This window comes from Phoenix dactylifera, chromosome 1 (assembly GCF_051530095.1).
Source record: "Phoenix dactylifera cultivar Ajwa chromosome 1, Ajwa_hap1_PhDact_Kaust_v1.1, whole genome shotgun sequence".
Lineage (NCBI taxonomy): Eukaryota > Viridiplantae > Streptophyta > Magnoliopsida > Arecales > Arecaceae > Phoenix > Phoenix dactylifera.
In genome coordinates this window covers 51,122,475-51,145,007 of record NC_143190.1, presented here as the reverse complement: position 1 = coordinate 51,145,007, position 22,533 = coordinate 51,122,475, and the positions used below count along the sequence as shown (strand labels likewise).

Below are 22,533 nucleotides of genomic sequence, written 5' to 3'. Positions count from 1 at the left end.
GTTGAAGAGGCTGGATGAGACGCGGCTGAGACGCGGAGTGGAGGGAGTTGCGAATACAGGAAGACTCCTCGGCTGAAAGAAGATAAAACGATCGGATGCATGGAATATGTGGGACGTGGAGGCGACTCGGGCTGATGGCTTGAACGCGGACGGTTTGGGAGCTGTTCGGCTGCTGGGACGAACCGAATGGATGCATGGAATACGTGGATGGCCGTTGGGGTGTTGAGATGACTCCTCGGCTGAAATTCATTCGCTGGGAACGTTGCAGAAGTTTGAGAAGCTGCAGACGTAAATGTTGAACACGGTTGAAATAAAGAGCCGGTTTGGGAGACTCTTCATGGACGGTTGGAAAGTTGAGAAAACTCTTGAGATGGCTGAAAGCTCTGTTCCGAAATAGAGGAGGTGGGATGGATGATCCGATTGCATGTGCTGGGAGGTCACGGACGGTTGGATTTGTGGATGGCTTTTAGGAAGTTAGATGCATCGAACGAGCGAAAGAGATCGCGTCTGGACTTTCCATACAGGCGTGGAATACGCGGGGGCGATGTGGATGAGCTGGGATCTCCATGATGCGGGCACTTATGCGGGCTGAAACAGCTGGACGCAGTGATGCGGATGACGGGCGACGTGAGGCTCAGATGAGACGCTAGGGATTTGTTGAGCTCGGGCTGCTAGGCATTGGGCTCAAACCCAGTGTTATTGGGTCTCTTGAATTACTTGCACTCAAATACAATTAAAATATTAATTAATCAATTTTATTAATAAAGATTAGCTATAATACTAATCAAGATAATATGAAAATTTCACTTTTGTGCTCTCATCTTCTTCCCGACGAAAAGGGAACCCTAGAGCTAGAGTTTCTGCTAATGCTGCCGCCGTCGATGCGCCGCCGCCCACGCACGCCGCTCCGCCCGAAGCTCCACGCACGTCGCTTCGCCCGAGCCTCGCCGTTCCTCGCCGCCTCTCTCCTTCATCTTCTCCGCCTTCCCCAGCACCGCACGCCACCATCATCCCACCACCCGCTGCTCCTTTCTTTTTTGCCGCCTCTCACCACTATCCCCTTCCGTTTGCAGCCATTGCCTTTCTTCTCCGAACCGCCGCCACCGCCCACTGTTCTCCCACGCTGCTGTGCCTTGCCGTCCACCATGGAAGAGGGAAGACCGTGGAAGTGGACTGATCGAGAAAGAGGAGAAGAGGAGAAGATCAAGTTTTCTTGTAATCTTTATTATCTGATCTCCTGATTTCTTATTTTTTGTTTTTTTTTTTGTTTCTTGATTTTTTGTTTCTTGACTTCTTGTTCTTGATTTCTTTTATTCTTGATATATCAGGAATATTTATGGTATTATATGGTCGGTGATCTTGGATCCCCGTACCATACCAAACAAGTTACTCATGGATATTCAAAAATTTTTAATCACTAGACCATGACCTATCAAATACATCGATTTTAGATCATTAGGGATCAAATCATCCTAGCATTCGAATTATCGGAGATTTTAGATCACCGTGCTGATCCTGTTGGGGTTATCAAACGCTCCCTGAAGAGTTTTATGTTTATCAAGGAACCAGGAAAACATCTAGCAAAAAAAAAAGAGAAAGGAACAAAGAAAACAGTCCGTACCGAATCGTCTCTGCCACTCTGTTCAGTGGTCCGGCGGTCCGCTGGTCCTTACCGATCCCGTCTCAAGAGCCTCACGGACGCGACGATATAGTTATTTTCACTTTCTTCCCTAGGTCAACTTCTGCTCCTCCGATCTTCTTGTTTTCCGTTCTCGCTTGTCGCCGAGACCACCGCGTCAAACCTTTAGACGCCTCCAAAATCCATGGCGACCCAAGGACACCACCACCACGACCACCACCATGGCGATCACCACCATCATCCTACCCACGAGTAATCTCCACTTTACTTTCGTTCTTTTGGGCGTCTTTGGGCGTTCTTTTTTGCTTTTCTTGTTGTGATGAGTTGCTAGGTTTTTGATATATTTGGCTCACAGGGGAGGAGGGCACGATGGGTCCGCGACGTCGTGCGTTGGCCCGGACGGGAGGGTGTATCACTCCCACGACGGGCTGGCCCCCCATTTTCACGAGCCCATCTACTCCCCGGGCTTCTTCAGCAAACGGGCGCCCCCCCTCGCCGCCAGAGACTTCAAGGAGCGTGCCTTCACCGTCGGGATCGGCGGCCCTGTCGGGACTGGGTAAACACTTCTTCTTGCCCCTTCCTATCTCATTATTTCCAAATCATGTCTTCATTTTAGGGTTTGATTGTTTTTCCGTTTTAAGTTTTCCATACGTCTGTGTTTTTTTTTTGGCTTCCTTGATGATTTTTCTTGCTTCGGGTTGGTATTTTAATGCATTTAATGAGACAATGCTATTTCAATCAGGTGTATGCGGAAAGCATGCATTACATATGAATATGGCATTTGCAGGATATGCATTCACATGTGTATTTAGTTAATTTCTCCTCCAATTTGATTCATTTCCTTTTTCTTTTCTTTTCTTTCTTTCTTTCTTTCTTTCTTTTTTGTTTTTGCTATCCATATGGGCTATTACTTTGGATTTTAGTTTACTTTTCATGTGGGATAATAGCAGTTGGAAATTCAGTGTCTTGGCGATTATTTATCATTAAATCTATTTATAGGTTTTAAATTTTTGACCTTATATTATAGAATGCTGGATAAATTTTCTCAGTAATGTAGGTTCTTGTAGTGATGGGAGATTGAGAGGTTCTATGAGTCTATAAGGGGAACAATGCAATTTAAAAGTTGATTAGAGAACCAAGTTTTTTGAGGGACTAATGGCTATAAAATGGTTACTTGGCATGCTTCCCTTTTAATTACGATAGCTGACCATTTGCAATGCAATAAAGGATGTGATGCCAATGCACCTCTAATTCTTGGAAGCAATTCTTGATAGATTGCAGAAAATTCTAGACTCACTGTTTTTATCTTTTCCTTAAATTTCTTGGGTCCCCAAAACTTGAGAGGTATCTTATTTTCATAACTGTGCGTGTTTCATATATCATTGATAAATACAAATATACTTCATTATGTTCGTAAACTCACAGTTTATGATCCTGATGATGCAGGGATTGTATGTATTTTGCGTAAAGGCTATTTATGGTTCACATCATGTAACACCATCCAGTTTGCAGCATATTCTAAGCTTGTGGAGTACACATATAATAGCCTCCCATATATGATACACTTGCATATTGTGCTTGTGTGGTGTACACAGGTGTATCTCATAACACTATTACAGAGCTATGCAAACAAATGTGCTCAACTCCCATATACAAACAACACAATTATGGCATTATCTAGGCTAGATGTGCAATGAAATATACAGGCTCGATGGATAGGGGTTTGGATTTGCGAAGAGAGATTGGAACACAGGAGAAAAAGATCACTAAACGAATGTTACAAATATCTCCTAACTAAATCCAAAAAAGGGATATGCCGTGTTTATTAAGGTCATTGTTTGTTTAAATTCTTTGTGCACTTGTCTGTCTTGTTAATCGGTACCTAAATTTCAGGCATCAAAAGGTAATTGCTTAATAAATAAGCTGGTAAAGTTTTATTTAGTTTAAGGTTATACCTTGACTGCTGTATACTTGAAATTGATTAAGTCTTTGCCTGAGGTAACTTGGACAAGTTCTGTTTTTAGTTTCATGCAACTTAAATTGGTTAATGTTACGTTGTCTTTGGATCATGCGGAATGCGACACGTAAAATCTTGTATCGCTCTTTTTCTTTTTCTTACCTAAATTACCAATTTAAATAATTTTATTTTGGAAATATCCAATTAATTCCATGTCATATCTCATTTAGAATCTCCAGGTGGGATGCTTGATGTGATGCTTTTGTGGAATTCTATTACAATATTTAATTAGTTAGCAAATGTTAAGACTTTCTAAATGTTTGCTCTTGGACAATTCCTATTATTTCAAATCACATCTTCTTTCTCCATCGACATGCTTCAAAAAGTACTTTGTACACTTCAAAGATTTATTTGCTTTTGAGAGTGATACAAGTTACTTCCTATTATGAACAGAATCTAATCATTATCAATAAACTTATTCGAAATTAATTTTCTAAATATGTGAAATTTCAATCCAGAACTGAATTTTTTCCAGGTCTAGAATTTTGACTTATTTCAGATATTATGCTGAAGTTTCTGAATGCATGCAATCTTTATATTTGAAAGAGTGTACTTTTTCTATTTCTTGTTGTCTTGGATATTTGAGGCCAAACTGACTCATCAGTCATGAATTCAATTCTAGCAATCATCATCTCATTACTAAGGTGATCTTTGTTATGCTTATGTTCCATTTCATTATTTAGTATGAAATGATCAAATTATTGATATACTCTTTTGAAGTCAAGAATGCCCGTCTATGAGAATATAATATTGTTTCCAATTATTCAGGAAAACAGCTTTGATGTTGGCACTTTGCCATTTGTTACGCTACAAGTACAGTCTGGCTGCAGTATGTCTCATCTTCCAACAATTTTAGATGTATCATTGCACTGCATTGTATTCTCACTGAATTTTCAATATAAAGTATCTATGTCATTGATATATGTTTTCTAGAAAATTATGCTTCAATTGTCTCAAGGTTATTATAGGTTTAATGATGCCATATGGATTCCATTTGTTTCTATGATTTGGTTTATACTCAGTAGCCTTCACACCGAATGCATCATTTTTCCATGTCCCAATTTAAACTGTATTGTTGGACCTAAACACCTAAAAGAAATTGAAAAAGATATCTATAAATTTGTTGCTCAAAGGTGAAAAGTTGGTATGTATTACATGCAAAGTTATAGAAAAATTTAAATATACAATAATATAATATTTATAGAACAAACTCTAAGTTAACATAAAAATATAAAATAGTATTTTAAGGTATAAATATATAGAATAGAGAATTTAATAAAGTTGAAATACATGATAAACTCTATGAGACAAAAAATTAAAAATAGAAAAAGTTTAAAATTCCTATTAGTAGTGGAAAGCACACTTAAAAAAACAAAGAACATAATTTTAATAAGTCAAAAGAAAGAAATGCAATTTGCAAGTGCAAAAAGGTAGAAATACAGACAATATGAAATAAATAAAATTAGAAAACACAAAGAATGATTTAGACTATACAAGCAAGAAAAGAAGTTATGAAGAAAAAAATAATGTCTCAACTATCAAAGAGGAATAGAAACAAAATCTAACTAACAAATAATAAAATATTTAAGTATAAAAAATACAAAACAACCTGAAGTATGAAATTGGATTAATGAAATAAATAATATTTAGATATAGATTTTTGTAATAATATTTTTGCGAGATAAAATAATAAATTTGTAAAACAATAAGTATCAGAAAATATTTTATTCAAAAGGGAATAAAAAGATGGGATGAGATAGACAGAGTTGGGTGGGAAAAGAGTTAGGTTGAAAACGGGGAAAAGGGTTGAAGGTTTGCGCGCGCGCGCGCGAGAGAGAGAGAGAGAGAGAGAGAGAGAGAGAGAGAGAGTAATGCCAAGTAAAAATATGGGGGTGTAGTTGGGGTCATTCAGAGAGAGTAAGGGAGAGAGGGCTTTGAGTATGCATAGGATTCTGAAATAGAGAATCAGAGGATACTAGTGGTTAAGGAGTCGAAAATTTTATAAGATAAAGAGAGAAATATGGAGAAATGGCTGTTTAGATGAATAAGGATAGCAATTGGTTAGTTATGAGATTTGAATTTAAATGGATAAAGAAAAAAATTCTTTCCCACATGTACCCATATAGTTCATTTTTATTTAATAAAGTTCTATATACCAACTAATTGATATTCCACCCAAGGTTAAATTTGACAGATACCCAAGAAACCCTCCAATGCTTTTTTTGATGTAGTATGGATTGCGCAAGTAGTTGGGAACCAATGCAAGCGGAGGGTTGGTGCATCTTGACGTTATTAACTTTATAGTTTCTTTTTTGAAATTAGAAATTATTGTTCCTTGGCATGAGAGACTTTGCTTTTTTTGTGGGAAAATAATAAATTGAAAATGGTACTAGATTCGAACATGTATAGTATCACATTCATTTTTGATACTTGCAAGTTACTCCTAGTTTTTCGATGGGAAAATCTTGAATTGTAACAAACGACTTTTGCAAATGGACCTATGAAATTAAAATGTTTACTTTTTACATGTTCTTTCCCTCGAAACCTTCTAGATAACTTATACATTTTAAGGAAACATAAAGCATTGCTCAATGTGGTTAAAATTTTAATTGATGTTTGCAGTACATGACTGAACCTGGAGTGGCATAGCTTTTTGGTCGAAGTTGAGTGCATTCTTAGGCTGAAACAGTAAAGTTCATAAATTGTAATATAACTACAAAAAAATATAGAAGTTAACATCTACCGTTACTTGTGGACCTATTATAGTATAATATCAACATGACATGTACAAATTTTATGATAATATAAATTTATTATTCAAAATTGATGCTCAATAATTTGATTTAATGCAACAAATGACTCCTGCAAATTATGAATAATAGAAACAAAGTCGGAAATTAGTAACCAAATTAAAAAGTTAATGGAACTTGTATGTTGTCATTAAGGTGTTTGGGCACTGCTGAGAAAGACAGTGCGGATTACAGTTTCTTCTTTGACAAACTCAATGCCCTGGTCCACCTGTCCTAATCCACCTAGGCCTAGGTAGGTGACCTAGGCATGCCACTTTGGCTACCCCTGGGAGCTTAGTCCATATGTGATGGCCTGGCCAGCTGAGCCTTTTAAGCGGGGTGGTTGGCCACTGCCTAAGTCCAGGTGGTGTGGGTGGCCCTGGTGGACACCTTTTAGAACATATTTAGTTGACTTTGGGATAGGTGGTTCTGAAACTGGGCAATGTTGGATATCAAACACAAACACATATATTGAGTTAAGCTAGTACACTTCTGAGAGTATTTGGTCTCAAATGTTTTCTAGTGAAAATTAGTGATAGATCTTTTAAAATGAAAATCCACACTGTTGATCATGACCTACATTGTATATAATGCTAAGAAACTAAAAATCATTTGCATTAAAAGTCTCTTTCCCATGGATCAAGCTAGAACAAAATGAACGGTAGGAGTATAGCTAATAAGCAAAAGTATTTCATAGGTTGCATGATTTATAAATGCAAACCATTGATATTGGTGTAAATATTTTAAAGCACACACACACACACACACACTAGCACTAAATTTCAGCTGATTAGGATGCTTTTGCACTGTAGATCAAAACAAAATGTGGTCACGCCGTTAAAGTCATCCATTTTGTATTACTTTGATGCACATGAAAACTATCATAAAAAAATATGTTTTTTGTCTTTAGGCATTTTATGTAACTTAGATCATGATCAATGGTATGGATTTTGATTTTGAGTGGTACCTCATTGATTTTCTTTTGGAAGCATTTGAGGCCAAATGCTCTCAAAAGCATTCTAGCTTATATGTACATACATGTGTATATACACAAATATACTAAGTTGATAAGGCCCCACGAAAGTATTGAGCAAATTTTATGATTGCCTGTCAAGGCAGCATCGAACCTTTGGCATTTGTTGCCAGGTTCCTAGGAAAGGCAGATTTAAGCAAGATAGGGGGCTAACCTATAGGACCATTTGATGGACATTTGATCTTGCATGTGAATTTTGCTTTTCTCTTGCATGATGCTTTTGTGTTAGTTGGACAAATGTTACCTTTTCCCAAAAAAAAATGTAACTGAAAAGTTACGTGCTTCAGTATCCAGAGATTATATGGCATAAGGACGGTTAGGCACATGAATGAATTTATGTACAGGAAGGGAATATTATCAATAATGAGAAGTTTTACCAGGATTATCAAGTCTCCTAGAAAGAATTAGTTACTCTGATTTGCCATAGTGGAAGGTGGAAAAAAAGAATATAGTAAAGTTGTAAGAGGTGGGGGGTAGTATCTGTATTTGTGGTTCAGGATGGCAACACTAGTTTGTTTATAGTTTATGGAAAACCATTTCATGATCTGCCACGAAGTTGTTTGCTATTAGTAGAATCTAAATAGTTAGAGCTAATGCAGATTAGATAACATCTAGTTGCTGGCAAAAAAAGCTGCAGTGTAATAATAGTTTGTGTGTGGAACACTTATTGATGGTTATGTTGAAAAGAAAGATCTAATCTTTCTAGGGTATAGGGCCTGCTTAGGTGGCTGCTCATAAGCAGTGCAGCTAGGGGCCTGTTAAACCTAGGTGACATACTTTCAGAAAATATTCAGAGGGTTGTTTTAATATTAAGACTTGGCTATAAAACTTTCTTTCTGAAACCTTAATGGAAAACACATTGATCTTTATAGCCAAGACAACACTTTTTGGCCAAGATAAATGTATCTAAGGAAACGGATGCTTAGGGCATTAGAGAAGATTATACCATCAATTCTAAACTGGGATTCATGCACAGATAGTATCTAAATGAAATGGCTTTGATAAATTGCTGAACTTGCTGCAAGCTGTATCTGTTTGCTACTACTTGACAAACACGAAACTAACTAGGCTTAAGATAGACTTAACCATGAAGAAATGATTAACAAGGCATATAAAAAAGAATAAACAGCAACAGGAGGCAAGGGTGATGAACTCATTCTCCCGATACATGAAATTACTGATGCTGAAGACTTGGTTTCATTATAAAAAATAAAATAAAAAGAGAAGGGTTATTTTCTTTGCCATTGTCCGACCCATACAAGATGATAGCCATTATGAACAACACAGCTGAAACTTATCCCTTAAAGGCCAAATTGGGTATTAGGTGCTGTTCTTTTTAATCCTTGAAGACAAAATTGTGGCAAAACAAAACATAAAAAGGATGTTGATTAAGCATGGAGAGGATTGGGACGTGCACTAGACGATGGTGCCTTGCAACTTCATTACTAATGTTGATCCTCTGACATATTATATAATTAAAAAAATGATAATATGTCAACATACTTAAATCTTATGATCCATAGGTGGAGTCTCTGGATAGTGTTGGTACAAATGAGCCCAAATAATGTGCAGAAGAGTTGCACAATCATTAATTATTCAAGCCACTTATAGTTGGCTCATTCTTATGATTCTCACATATGTTACAAATTGTTATTGTTGTATGGATGAAATGATGCTTATTATAAAGAAGCATCAGTACCAATTCTGCTGATGTCGGGTTTTTCTATCCGATGAACATTATGTTATGTGGTTCAGGTAACAAATGATATATTCACAAAAGAGGATGGAGAATTCTTGGTTAAGCATGGAGCACTTCCTGAGGAAAGGATCCGTGCTGTTGAAACAGGAGGCTGCCCACATGCTGCTATACGTGAAGATATTAGTATAAATCTTGGCCCTCTTGAAGAGCTATCTAAGTTATACAGTGCAGACTTACTTCTATGTGAATCAGGAGGAGGTACCTTCTTCTATTCAGTAGTATAGAACCTTTGATTCACATATAAATGGGGTTGTTGAAGTTTGTGCATCATATATGAGATAATTATGAGATAAACCTAGAGAAAACAGGTTGTTGAGGGTTGTTTAAATGACTTGAATGCATATCTAATTACCTTGTTGTGCTAATTTATGTGGCATACATACACATGCAGATGTACATAGACATGCAGACATCTGCACCCACCCACAGGGAGACATGTATATAAAAACATACATTGCATGAGTAAAGACTTATGATAAACATCCATGCAGTAGATGCATACATATTTACGAACACAAACACACTCACACAGATGCCCATGCAGACACGGATGCACACACTGATGCAAGTACCCATGAAGCATCCCACACATGCATGCCCACTATTCCCACCTGTGCCCACATCCATGCACATGCATGCATGGGTCATACACTTTGTTATGTTTTGATATACTTGTATTAGCAGCTTCTGATGAACTTAATAGTACTTTCTATGAACTTTTGGTTGTTGAAATATGTAGTTGGTTCCACTTAAAGGCTTCAGATAATCTTTGTAATATTGTAGATTTTGCTTCATGTATTATGCATACATATTAAAAGGTTCAGTTCTTTTTGATGGTTTAATTCCTAATTGTTTTTTTATAATGTTGCTGTTGATGGAAAAGTGTAGAGCTGCTTAGTTGAAGGTACTTCACGGAGGGGAAAAAGCACAGCATTGCATCTGTAGAAATTTTCATGAACTTTTCACTGTCAAAGCACCCACTTGTCATTGGATTGCTTGTGGTGGACATATCTAAACATTGTAATCAACTATAAGGCTGTCTTCAGGGAGGAGGAGGCATAAGAGGTAAAAACTATGAGTCTACTTTGTGTCTGGCTTTATGCCTTTCTAGTGTTCCTTCTGGAAGATATTGGAGGTCATGTAGGAGAATGCTATTGAGGTTCATGGATTTGTTTTGCATGATGAACTATGCCGAACTAAGCTCTTTATTTTCCTTTGATTATTTAATTGGACCAGAAGAAATGAAAGAACTTTGGCCAAATAATTTGGTGTGAAGTTTACTATTTTTGCTAAGGTGTCAAGCAATCACCATAAGTAGTAAATTCAAGGATTTAAGTGCTGTTGGCATGAGTGTGTCAACCAGTGGCCATAATGGTATGCATTTTGTTATCCTATGTCCATGTACTTGCGATACAAAAGAGAAAAAAAGGGCATCGAAGTGCATAAGGCTCCCATCACTGCAGGGTTTGGGGAGGGTCAGATGTATGACCTGGTACTGGTGTTGTTATTAACCCAGCATGATATGTGCTAGCTAGCATGGACTAGTACTTAAACCCTTGAATAAATAAGAGCTTAAAGTAATGAGCTCAAAGGGCTTTTTTAAGGACGAGACCTTTTTTATGGGTAAAAAAGCCCTTAGGTTAATTCATTCAATTATAACTCCTTTGCATAATTTGGGCAACATGATTCTTCACATTGAATATTTTAAGAGAGAAAAGATAGGTGAGAGAAGACCAAATAGAGGTACAACCATATTTTATTGCAAATTTTTTGAACATATGAGTATATCATTTGTACCACGAGGAATAAAAGAAGCACAAATTGCACATGATTCACTTAGATTGCAATTGGCAATCACATAAAATAATTACCAGGAACCTTCTTGAATCCTCAGAGAGAAGCTGTACAATATGGTCAAGACATCTTGTTCCAAAATAAGTAAATCAAATATTGTTTTTTTAAAATAAAAAAGAGCCCTTCTTTGGAGCTTGAATGCATTGCCCTTGCATAAATGTTCTGTACTAGGCCTTGCCTACAAAGTAATATCAAAAAGAAAAAGCATATTCTCAAGTTGATTCGCTCTTAAACACAAGAGGAATCGTATGGAATTTGGAGGAAGTTGAAGAGGATGCACTAGTGCTGCGTGTTCATAGTTTATTTTTCTTGCCTTATGAGTAAAACTTGAGAATTATGGTATTATTTTTTGGATGATTTCTTTTTTGGGGATGCAGTCCATCTTCCTTTTTTTTCATTTCTTGATCATGTTTAAATTGATGCGAGGATGAGTTTTAAAGGAAACAAAGGTGGGCCTGAGTAAAATTTTCTATTATGGATAGATACATCAATCATTAATGTGCAGATAATTTATCAGTCAAGATGTTTAATTAATTGAGTGGTCTATACTATAATTATCTTGAGATGCTTATAGGTGCTGATGCCGTAAAAAGACAAAATTCGAATTGCAATTTCTATTATGAAGAAAAGTAAAGCATTGGGATCCCTTGGTAGAAAAAGTACAGAAAATAGGTTTGTAGAGCGATTTATGAATTTATCAGGTGAAGGGTGATCCAATTGAGGAACTTTTGTCAGCCCTCCTTCATATTGTGATCCGTGATGAGGCCTAGAGATGGTAACAGTGCTAAAAATGGGTAGGCTGATTAGATGATTACATCTTCTCTCATGAAATGAAGGATTCCAATACTGAATTAAGGGTCAAGTGGAAAGGGACTGTGTGAATTGTTGCTTTAATTTGGTGGTAAAGTTTTTGTAGAGAAAGAACAGAAATAGTGGACCTCATATCGTTTGAAACAATTGTTGAAGAATTTAATCTCCTGAGAAGAAACCTTACTTAAGGAGTTGGTACAAGGCTCAGATATTGAGAGGACACATGGTTTAATAGAGCTGTTGTAGGTCATCTGAGTCTAGTAATATCCTTTCTGTGATTTTTTCCAGTTTTTTCCATATTGGTTTCATCTGCATTAATGAGATTGGAGACTAAGTAATCGTTGAGAAAAAACACGTTGAAGATTGTTGTGCTGAAACTGAGAGGAGTGCATAATGTTAGATCTTGTGCTAGACTCTTTGTTAAGGCTCCTCCATCAACAAGACATCAATTAGCATATAAGGTATAGGTACGGGTCTCTGCTTTATGGGGCGCCTGCCTGGTCCTTCAAATATTTCCATTAGTTTTGATCCAAGGATGATGGTTACTGGCACCAAAAAATTGCACGTAAGTTGTCCTCTTCATCTCCAAAATAAAAGGTGTGTAAGGATTGCCCTTTGAGCTAATATTAAATTCTTTTAGATGTTCGTTGTTCTATGGATACAAAAGTTCATGTTCAGATTCATAACTTGGAATGCATACTTTCCTAATTTATTGGGTTCACCCAGGTGTAAGAAAGAGAAAATTCCATATTGTTGATACAAGCATTCAATATCAACTTTTTCCCCCTGGTTTGACTGATGGAAGGACTATTGTTAACATGGTTAAAATAATAAAATATGCAAAATGCATGGTATAAAACATTTTGGGGAAAAGTTCGTAGGAGAAAATATAAAGTATATCAAGCAATAAATGATGTAAATGCCTCTACAGAAAATTAATGGTTCCCTCATCCTTTTGTAATATATTGAACCATTTTGGGAACTAATTTGTTTTTGTCGGTTCACAAAATACTTATCATTTTGTAAATTACATAACTATGCTACATCATTCAATGATGTGGAGTGAACAGCTATTAATAGTTCATATGCTAGTCCAGAGTATTATCTTTTGAGATTTTGGTAACTAAATTTGATGAGTAGTAGAATAAAGACTGTTAGTGGGGCATGTTTGATTTTGCGTCTACTGCTCTCCACTTGATTGGCAGCTGTTAGTCAAGCAGTATAATGGTTCGTTGCTCACCTAGGTGTTGGATGCATCGTGGAATTATTCTTTTCCATCCTTTTCCTATGCATCTTTTTTCCCTCTGCTTTACATTCAGCTATCATTATTATGAATGTTCATACATCACAAAATTGGCCCTTATTATAATTCCAAGAAACATACATGTCAAAATGTCGGAGTAATAAAGCATCTTACTCTTGTCAATGCAGATAATTTAGCTGCTAACTTCAGCAGAGAGTTAGCAGACTATATAATTTATATAATTGATGTTTCTGGTGGTGATAAAATACCTAGAAAAGGGGGTCCAGGAATAACCCAAGCAGATCTTCTGGTATGTGAAAATATTGCTATTTCTTCTTGTTTTTAGTGTTGCATGCCCATCTTAACCTTGCTAAACTGCTGCAATGCTTATTCATTTGAAGTATGGCTGTCTCCTCATATATCTGAACTATCTCAATTTTAGGTAATAAACAAGACAGATCTTGCACGTGCGGTTGGAGCTAACTTAGCTGTTATGGAACGAGATGCACTGCGAATGCGGGATGGAGGGCCCTTCGTTTTTGCTCAGGTTCATTTATATGGCTAATCTGCAAGTCCACTCAAAGATTATTTGAGATATATTTTACATGCTTTTTTATTCCTTTTTTCTTTGTAAGTGTATTTCTGACAAATGATGTCATCATAATGAAAATTTCAAACATTGCTACTTGGATTTCGAAAACAGAAAAGTTAGTATATAAAATTAAATAGACAAAATTATTGATCATTGATATATTATTGACGATTATGATTTTTGTAATAACTCATATGATTGCTTTGTAGCATCATATAAATTACAAAATTATTTTGGTTAACTAAGTTTGTCACACAGACGAGTGTCAGACTTCAACTCTGAGATCCATTTGCTTGTAAGATTCAAAATAGACATCCAGTTTTAAGAAGGTTGGTAACATATGTTGTCTTAAAATTAATTGAGACTGTCATTCTCCCTGCCATGTTTTAAATTAAAGAGTCCTCCCATCTTGATGAAGCAATGCCCCAGTGTTTCCACACAGGATTTTTTGGATATTGTCTCATTTACTAATGCTCATCATGTTGAGATTTCTAATTTGATCATAAAGCAATACCCAATTGCATTCCTGATGTAAGACCAAGAAGTATAATGTAAGTACATTACTTTTAGAGAGCAGTGGTTGATGTTTTCGGTCTTGTGGATGCAACTTGGGTTGGGTTCAACTCTAATGAGCTCAACCCACTTGTGGAGTGAGCTTGGGCCGAGGTTCTATGAACCGAGTCATATGGCTTGTGTTGAGCTTGAAACCCACCTGAACTTGGCACCAGACTTGAACCCAACCCAACTTGGGCCAACTTGATAAATAAATAAACTTGTGTTTCACTTAGAATATTTCAGCTCTCTTCAGTTTAATGGAAGGAAAGTATTATACTAGATATCTAAAACCTCGAATTAGGTTACTGGGCTTTGCGATTCTCCTATTTGACTATGGCAAGAAAAGATATGTTCTCCTTTGTGTAGATGCTTGTCTGGTTTGAGGTTGAATTCGTTTCCAAGCTACTTTTGCTTTACATTCATAACCTGAATCTCATATAAAGATTGAACTTGCACAGGTGAAGCATGGAGTCGGTGTAGAGGAAATTATGGATCATATCTTACAAGCATGGGAAGTAGTAACTGGTAATAAACGTCGTTGACTTGAAGCTGTATCTATTCCTGAATCAGGTGTTATAACTCGGAGCATACAGCTATTGCATGTCAGTGTTGGTTAGCTGCTTGTCGTGCTCTATGAAGAGTCATCGGGACACAAGTTTAGGTACTAAGTTTGGTATATTAATGAAATAATGTTGTAATAAGAGTGGTTAATTTGTTTACAGTTAGCAAATTGACTGCAAACTTGGTACCCATACTCTATTTTATGCTCGCATTCATCATGACAATCTGCATTGTTATGTAATGATAGTCATCCATGGATACTGCTGCAGATGATCAGACTATTACATATTTGTTCTTGATGAGCTCATAATGCCTAAAGTGGCAACAGGATAAGGCATCAGTAATCTCTGGAGCCATATATACAGGGGGATTCATGTTAAACATCAATAGCTGGCATAAGATTCTACCAAAAAGGGGAAAAACACATTGGTTTCCATGCCTTGCGTGGTGGATGGAAGCAGAAATTTCTGTATTCGGGTTATAATTCATGCATAGAATATGCCGCTTGATGGTTCCAGTTTAATGTACTACATGTGCTTTATCTCCTCCCGGAACATTCCTGAAAGGGCTGCAACGTCAAAGTCAGGATCGGCATTTAGGCCCTAAATTACCAGGTGAAACTCCTTTCTATCACACTGACAATTGGAAGTCATGAAATGGCCTCCTTAGTTCATACTATATTGCTAATAATAATTCAGAGTTATAAAACCTTTCAAGGTTGTGACACCAAACAGTCTTATTGCCTGACAACTGGAATGGAGCTTGATGAGGCCGAGGGTATCTCTCGAACTTTAGAAGCTTAGTCCGCACACAAGCTTAGGCAGCGGAAGCGACTGCTTCTCCTTAGAGGTATTGTCCGCTTTGAAGGAGGTTTCATAGTCTCTTTCCAACGTACGGTTTTGCTCCGCAAAAGACGCCTCCAAAGAGAAAGGGGTTATCCTCCTCCATTTAAGGAACAGACATTTCCGCTATCTATCTGATGTGGTACTAAGTTCGGATATTTTATTCCCACAACATAACCCCCTCGGCGAAGAGGTCTGTGCCGAGGTCAAGGGCTCTCAATGAAAATACCATTGACGAGGTCGAGGGTATCCCTGGAACCTTGAAGCTTAGTTCGCACACAAGCTTAGCGGTGCGGACATCAGTACCAGGTCAGTCGGTCGCCACAGGATCCAACTAGCTCAAAGGGTTCCAGCCGATTCAGCCAGCCTAATTTTATTTTAGATTGATTTATTTTAGTTGGATTTATTTAATGTTGATTGGGTTTGTTTGCATATTGTCATTTGGGTTTATTTGCATATTGTCGTTTTAGGGGCTTTTTGGAATTATTTGGAGGGGTTTATTTATTATTTTGTGACCCTATATATATGGGTTCATCCTCGTGTTTAGGATTTTGATGAATGATAAATGAAAATTAGCTTCCTTATCTTCTTCTTCCCCTTTCTCTTCTCCTCCTCTTCTTCTTCCCCCTTCCCTCTCCTTCCTGCAGTTGCTCTGCATCAGCTTTGGTATCAGAGCTTTGGCAGGCTTTGCCTCTATTGCCAAAGCCCTAATCCGGTTTATGCTGGGTTTGTTCCTGTTCTTCCACGCCGGAGCCTCCAAACAGAGCCCCTTCCGAGCGATCCGTTTCCTCTTCCTCCCCAAACAAAAAGAAAAACGGAAGCTGAACGTGGAGGCCTGAGACGGCCGGCGAAGAACCGCACCCGTGCTCCACCACTGCCGCCGCGCGCTGCTCTCGAGCACTCTGACGCCGATCCACCGTCCCGCGTTGCTGCCGACCGTGGCCGAATCCGGATGAAGAACGCCACCGCTTTCATTTGCCGCCGCGGCCCCTTCCCCATAGCCGTCGCCGCGAAGTCCGGCCATCACCACAGGCGGAAGAAGCTCTGGAAGAAGCTGCAGAGCCCCCGCATGCGGCCCATCTAGCACGACGCCGGCCGCCGTGTCCCCTACTTCGAGACCATCCTCCATGGCGAAGCCCACCTCCGCTCCACGGAGAAGAGTGCCGCCCCTCCTCCCCGAGCCCCTACTGTCTTCAACCGCCGCCGCACCCAACGCGCTGTTCGCCACGGACGCTGGCGTAACCACCTGCAACAACCCACAAAGAAGAAACACGCTAACGGGTATGTAACAGGTTATCGGGTCGAATCGTGCCCATTAACTCGAATCCTTTTGGGTTTCATTAAAAAAAATGATATCAGGCGCGAAACGGGTTAGCGGAGCGGGTTGTGCCCGTTAACCCGAACACTACCGGATCTCTGTTATAAGAGAGAGAGAGAGAGAGAGAGAGAGGAGGAGAAGAGAAGGGGGAAGAAGAAGACCAGGAGGCTAATTTTCATTCATCATTCATCAAAATCCTAAATATGAGGATGGATCCATATATATATATATATGGTCACAAAATAACAAATAAACCCCTACAAATAAAATAATTCCAAAAATGCCCTAAAACGACAATATGCAAATAAACCCAAATGACAATATACAAACAAACCCAATCAACATAAAATAAATCCAACTAAAATAAATCAATCTAAAATAAAATCAGGCTGGTTGAATCGGTTGGAACCTACTGAGCTGGCTGGATCTTGTGGCGACCGGCTAACCTGGACTTTGGTCATCTAGGAGATATCAATATGTAATAACTGATTAGGTAGAGATGAAAGACTTAAAGAAAAATACCTTCTCCATAACTACCAAGACGATCTCCTTAATCAATGGAACCCTAAATCCACATTTGTAAGGCGCCCTGACACACAGAGCATTTCCACAGGCCCTAATTCCTCAGGGCCCAAACCTTCTGTAGGGTCTACTATTCCTAAGCCCCCTCCTACTGCCCATGTTCCAAGCCGAGACACTAATGACAAGAAAATTCTTGGTAAGCCTCCCAAACCACATTCCAAAATTCGGTGTTACAAATACCAAGATTTTGGTCACGTTGCCTCTCAATGTGCTAACAAATCTTTCGTTATTACTCAGCAAGAGCAGGGAGGTGACATAGATGATTTAGAGGCGCAAATCTATAAACCAAACTTTGATGACATTCAGGACATTGAGGACGAGAAGTGCCCCGCCCGGTTCACTGGGCTGTTGGCCTACCAAGCTGTGATGACAAACCTGAAACCCTAGGATGCATCCACACTACACCTAGCTCACTTGTACAGTCAGATAGTGAGTCTGACCAGTCCACCATAAGTGTAGTTATGCCCTCGCACAACCCATCGAAACTGATGTTAAAATTTTTGAGCCTGCATATGCATTTGCACAACACATTCATAAGTTGCATCAGAAGATCCATAAGGGCATTCATGCACATACTACTCAATATAAGATGCAAGCTGATTTCCATGCTAAAGAATTTCAAACTTGGGGTTACGTACTGATTCGTCTTAAGGAATTGCAGTCTCTTAGTATTGAACCATTCAGGGTGTTGCACAAGGATGGCACTAACGCATATACCATTGACTTTCCATTTGATTTTGGTCATAACCTTACTCTTAATATTAAAGATTTGATTGCAATCCCTGTTGACTCTTTTGCTGCACACTCTTGCTCCTGATGTTTATCCTATAATTGATTCCATGATATCTTCGTTTCCTTTTCTCATCCATCGAGAACAACAAGAGTATATTGATTCTATTTTAGTCGAGCAAATAGATTTTGACAGTGATGGAGGCATCCAACATTTTTTGGTTCGTTAGCATGGACGACCAAAGCCCGGTTACACTTGGATCCAGCACGAGGAGAGACCGCCGATTGACCCGGACTTGTTGGAGTATTGCCTGGGCTTTACCAAGCCGCTTTCGTCGAGGTCGACTTCTTTCCACCCAGGGAGAGTTGGTGCGGACATCAGTACTAGGTCAGCCGGTCGCCACAGGACCAGCCAGCTCAGCGGGTCCCAGCCGATTCAGCTAGCCTGATTTTATTTTATATTGATTTATTTTAGTTAGATTTATTTTATGTTGATTGGGTTTGTTTGCATATTGTCATTTGGGTTTATTTGCATATTGTCGTTTTAGGGCCTTTTTGGAATTATTTTATTTGTAGGGGTTTATTTGTTATTTTGTGATCCTATATATATGGGTCCATCCTCATGTTTAGGATTTTGATGAATGATGAATGAAAATTAGCCTTCTTATCTTTTTCTTCCCCCTTCTCTTCTCCTCCTCCTCTTCTTCCCCCTTCTCTTTCCTTCATGCAATTGTCCTGCATCACTTAGGCAGCGGAAGCGACTGCTTCTCTTTCAAGGTATTATCCGCTTTGAAGGGGTTTTATAGTCTCTTCCCAATGCACGATTTTGCCCCACAAAGGGCGCCTCCAAAGAGAAAGGGGTTGCCCGGTTGCCCCCCTCCATTTAAGGAACAGACCTCTCCGCTATATATTCGATGTGGAATTAAGTTCAAACCTTTTATTCCCGCAACAGAGCTTAAAACCGAGTACTTAAACATTCTTTTGTTTCAGGTGGTATCTTGGAAAAAGAATAATGAACTAATTAAAGACTAATGAGCTAATTCAAAAGGGTAATTGGAGAAAGTTTAAAATACGTCAGCACAATAATGCAACTGGGAAATCCTCATTATCAAATTGTTGAGAATTAGAAATAATAATAAAAAAAGAATCAATGCAAGTGTAGTTTTCCTTCCTTTTGTTTTAACAAGAGTAAAATCTTATATTAAAAAAAGAAATAAATGGAAAGAAATCTGCATGGCCTCTATATCGCACGTATTATACGTCAACCAAGAGAATAGAAAAAGGCTTAGTAAATTAGTTATTTAAGACTATAAATCTCACTAAATTAAACCGGAAGGCGGAGAATAAAATCTTATGTAAAAAAGTAATCAAGCAAAAAAAATTACATTTTCTGCACCCCAGACGAACAATTCTGGAAGGCGACTCCGCTGGGGATCGAACCCAGAATCTCTGGTTCCGTAGACCAGCGCCTTATCCATTGGGCCACGGAGTCACTTTACAAAGAGTGCCGTGAAAACAGAAATTTATTTAGCAGAATAGTTGGATGGAGTCTCGCTCAGTCAATTAGTCTAGCCTCCCTTCCGCTCAATTTGAGGCTGTTTTCCGAATCGTGATCACACAGGACACATCGGCTCCAACATGCCAAGGGACGTTTCCTACGGCCAGTGGCCACTTCGTACCGTTGAAGCCGGCAGATATCTGACATTTTTAAGTTCTTCTCATTCCTGCAATGTAACAATATATTCTATACGTAGCCCAACTGATAAATTGTTGTACGAGTGTCGATTTCACTAAATCATGCATTGAATTTTTGGTTTCTTTTTGTCTTAAAACGGGTGTTATCAGTTGGTTATTCTGTCAAAAAGAGAACGTCGGGCTTGAATAGTTCACCACAATTCGAATGGGCTTGATTGGGAGTTTGCGACATACTTAAAGGTCCTCTTTATTTACTGCTCTTGGCCTGATTTGATTTTGGAAGCGAGCCATAAGTTTGTTGGATGTTCGTTTGGTCGGAAAAAAAAAGAAGAAAAAAGAACGTTTTGAGTATAGATAGGGCCTTCTGAACGACAGGGTAAATGAAAGTGGAGTTTTTATGTAAGCAAGCCATGGCCATGTTCTCTTCATACTTGCATTTCAGAAGATTAAGCCACATGGTAATTTAAAAGTGTTTTTTTCATTTATATCATGAGATAATTTCAGGTTAATATTATAATAGCCATAGTTGGCCTCCTATATTGTGTCAGAAATCAGAACAATGTGCTATTAAACTAGAAAGAAATTTCTTTTAACCATGACATGAAGTTTGCCTTGTAAAACCAGAAGGTCTATATTTCCTACAGAGACATTGGCACTGCATCAATCTATCATCTAAAATTTTAAAATCTTCAAAAATAAAGTTCTCTGCTAGATAATACCAACTACGAATTCCAAACGATTCAGAGGCAAGCCATCAATTCTCAGCCCTGCCTGATGGGTGCCTCTTTCTGAAGTACATATATCATAGTTTTCAGATCTTGACCGTTTTCCCCTTCTTTTTCAAACATAAGGTTTCTATAACTAATCTGTTAGATAATCAACTCCCGAAGAAAAGTTCCTTAATATCCTGCCACTTTATTTTCGAGTAAACATTTCATACCAACTAAAAATGAGTTTTTCTAAAATTACTTTTGTAAATTTTTATTTCAATGTTTATAGGACTTGCAGCCAATTTACATGTTAATCCAAGAACGAATTAAAATACAAATAATCCTTGTTACTATGTTAGAAATGAATTCCTTGCCCTAGGTTTCCTCAACTGATATCATTTTAATTGCATTTCTTGTTAAATTATTTAGATTAATATTCTTCACAAACTCATATTTATAATTTTTTTTTAAAAAAAAACAATTGTATCCTAATTCCTGTGAATCGATATCCGTAATCACCATTCTACAGAATACATGCTGAAAGCAATTCTTTAGTAACAAAGCATATATAACCTTACTTTCCGAGTTCTTAAACTTCTAAAAGTACAATATCTTCACAGTTAAAATCAAATGCCAATCCATACAACTTGGGCAATTAACAAATTCTATAACATTCATCTTTGTTTTTCCTGAACATATTTGCCACCAGCACAAGAGTTAGACGAGCAAGAACTTAAGAATATCCTATACTTTTCGAAAAATCATTGTCCACCCTTTGTAATTTGCACTACATTTCACAGCTTAGATATCTTAAAACTCAGATCTTGTGAGATACATTCTTCCATTTACAATTTTGTAAAAGGGTAGGACCAAATTTGTTGGAATGCCAAGCAGTATAGATAAGTTCCTGAATAATTGGACAACAGAGCATAGCCTTGCATCAGTTTACAAGCAGGTAAATATGATATCTCTAGATTGAATGATTAATACAAATTAGATTTGCCATTGTTGGAGGGTTTTGTGTTGCTCTTGCTGCTCATACTTCAATATTGAGAAGAGCCAGATTATCCGCAATTTTCCAAGCATAAAGTTTGGTTTTCTGTAATGTCCACAACACTATCTATTACATCCTAGAGCAAGTAATTGATGAAGTCAAGAAAAAAGAAACTAATTTGCTTCATCATACAAGTTAGCAATGAACGGAACTAGGAGGAAGACATGAAGGTGCTGGTTGATTGTGGTGGAAAATAGTGCCAGAGATTTATTTAATCAAAACTTCAAGGAAAAGCAAAAAAATCATTTGCTCATTTTAGAACAAGCAGAGCATCGTTCGCAAATGCAAATGAACAAGGAAACATCATATAGAAAAGCATGCCTTCATATATAACTCATGCCAAAGGCATCTAGGAAAATGAATGAATCATCAAAGGACAAGATAAAGGGTATCAAAGCAGTTCAAACGCTTAGCCGATGACTCTCTCTCTTTAATAGATTCCCAACCTTGCAACTTACTCATTTAGTGAAGATCTATCAACCTTTTATTTTTGTAAGGCTCAGCTTTCTACAGACCGAGGGGTGGAGGAAGATTGATTGAGAATATTGGTAATGGACAAACAAAAGGAAGATCCGATGACTGATTAAATATGACAAAATCAAACATATCACCAAGGGCATTTTTCCTGTGCAAAAATCCATCAGTATAGAAGATTCCAGCAGGCTTATCAAAAAAAAGAAGATTCCATCAAAGACAGCAAATACTCCCACGAACTTTCTCTAAAAAAAATATGCACTTCCATTAACAAATC

At 37.9% G+C, this 22,533-nt stretch overlaps 1 protein-coding gene and 1 non-coding gene across 2 annotated transcripts; one reads left to right on the top strand and one right to left on the bottom strand.

Moving 5' to 3' along the window:
• The first annotated feature begins 1,486 nt into the window (after positions 1–1,486).
• On the top strand, positions 1,487–15,120 carry UREG (urease accessory protein G). The gene is made up of 7 exons (XM_008777856.6): positions 1,487–1,891; positions 1,995–2,195; positions 4,425–4,485; positions 9,234–9,435; positions 13,333–13,454; positions 13,587–13,691; positions 14,750–15,120. The coding sequence occupies exons 1-7, from the start codon at positions 1,824–1,826 to the stop codon at positions 14,831–14,833; spliced, it is 843 nt and encodes a 280-aa protein (XP_008776078.4). The 5' UTR covers positions 1,487–1,823; the 3' UTR covers positions 14,834–15,120.
• Positions 15,121–19,742: 4,622 nt separating this feature from the next.
• On the bottom strand, positions 19,743–19,815 carry TRNAR-ACG (transfer RNA arginine (anticodon ACG)). Its single transcript has one exon. It is a non-coding gene; the product is annotated as a tRNA-Arg (tRNA).
• Between the last annotated feature and the right edge of the window lie 2,718 nt (positions 19,816–22,533).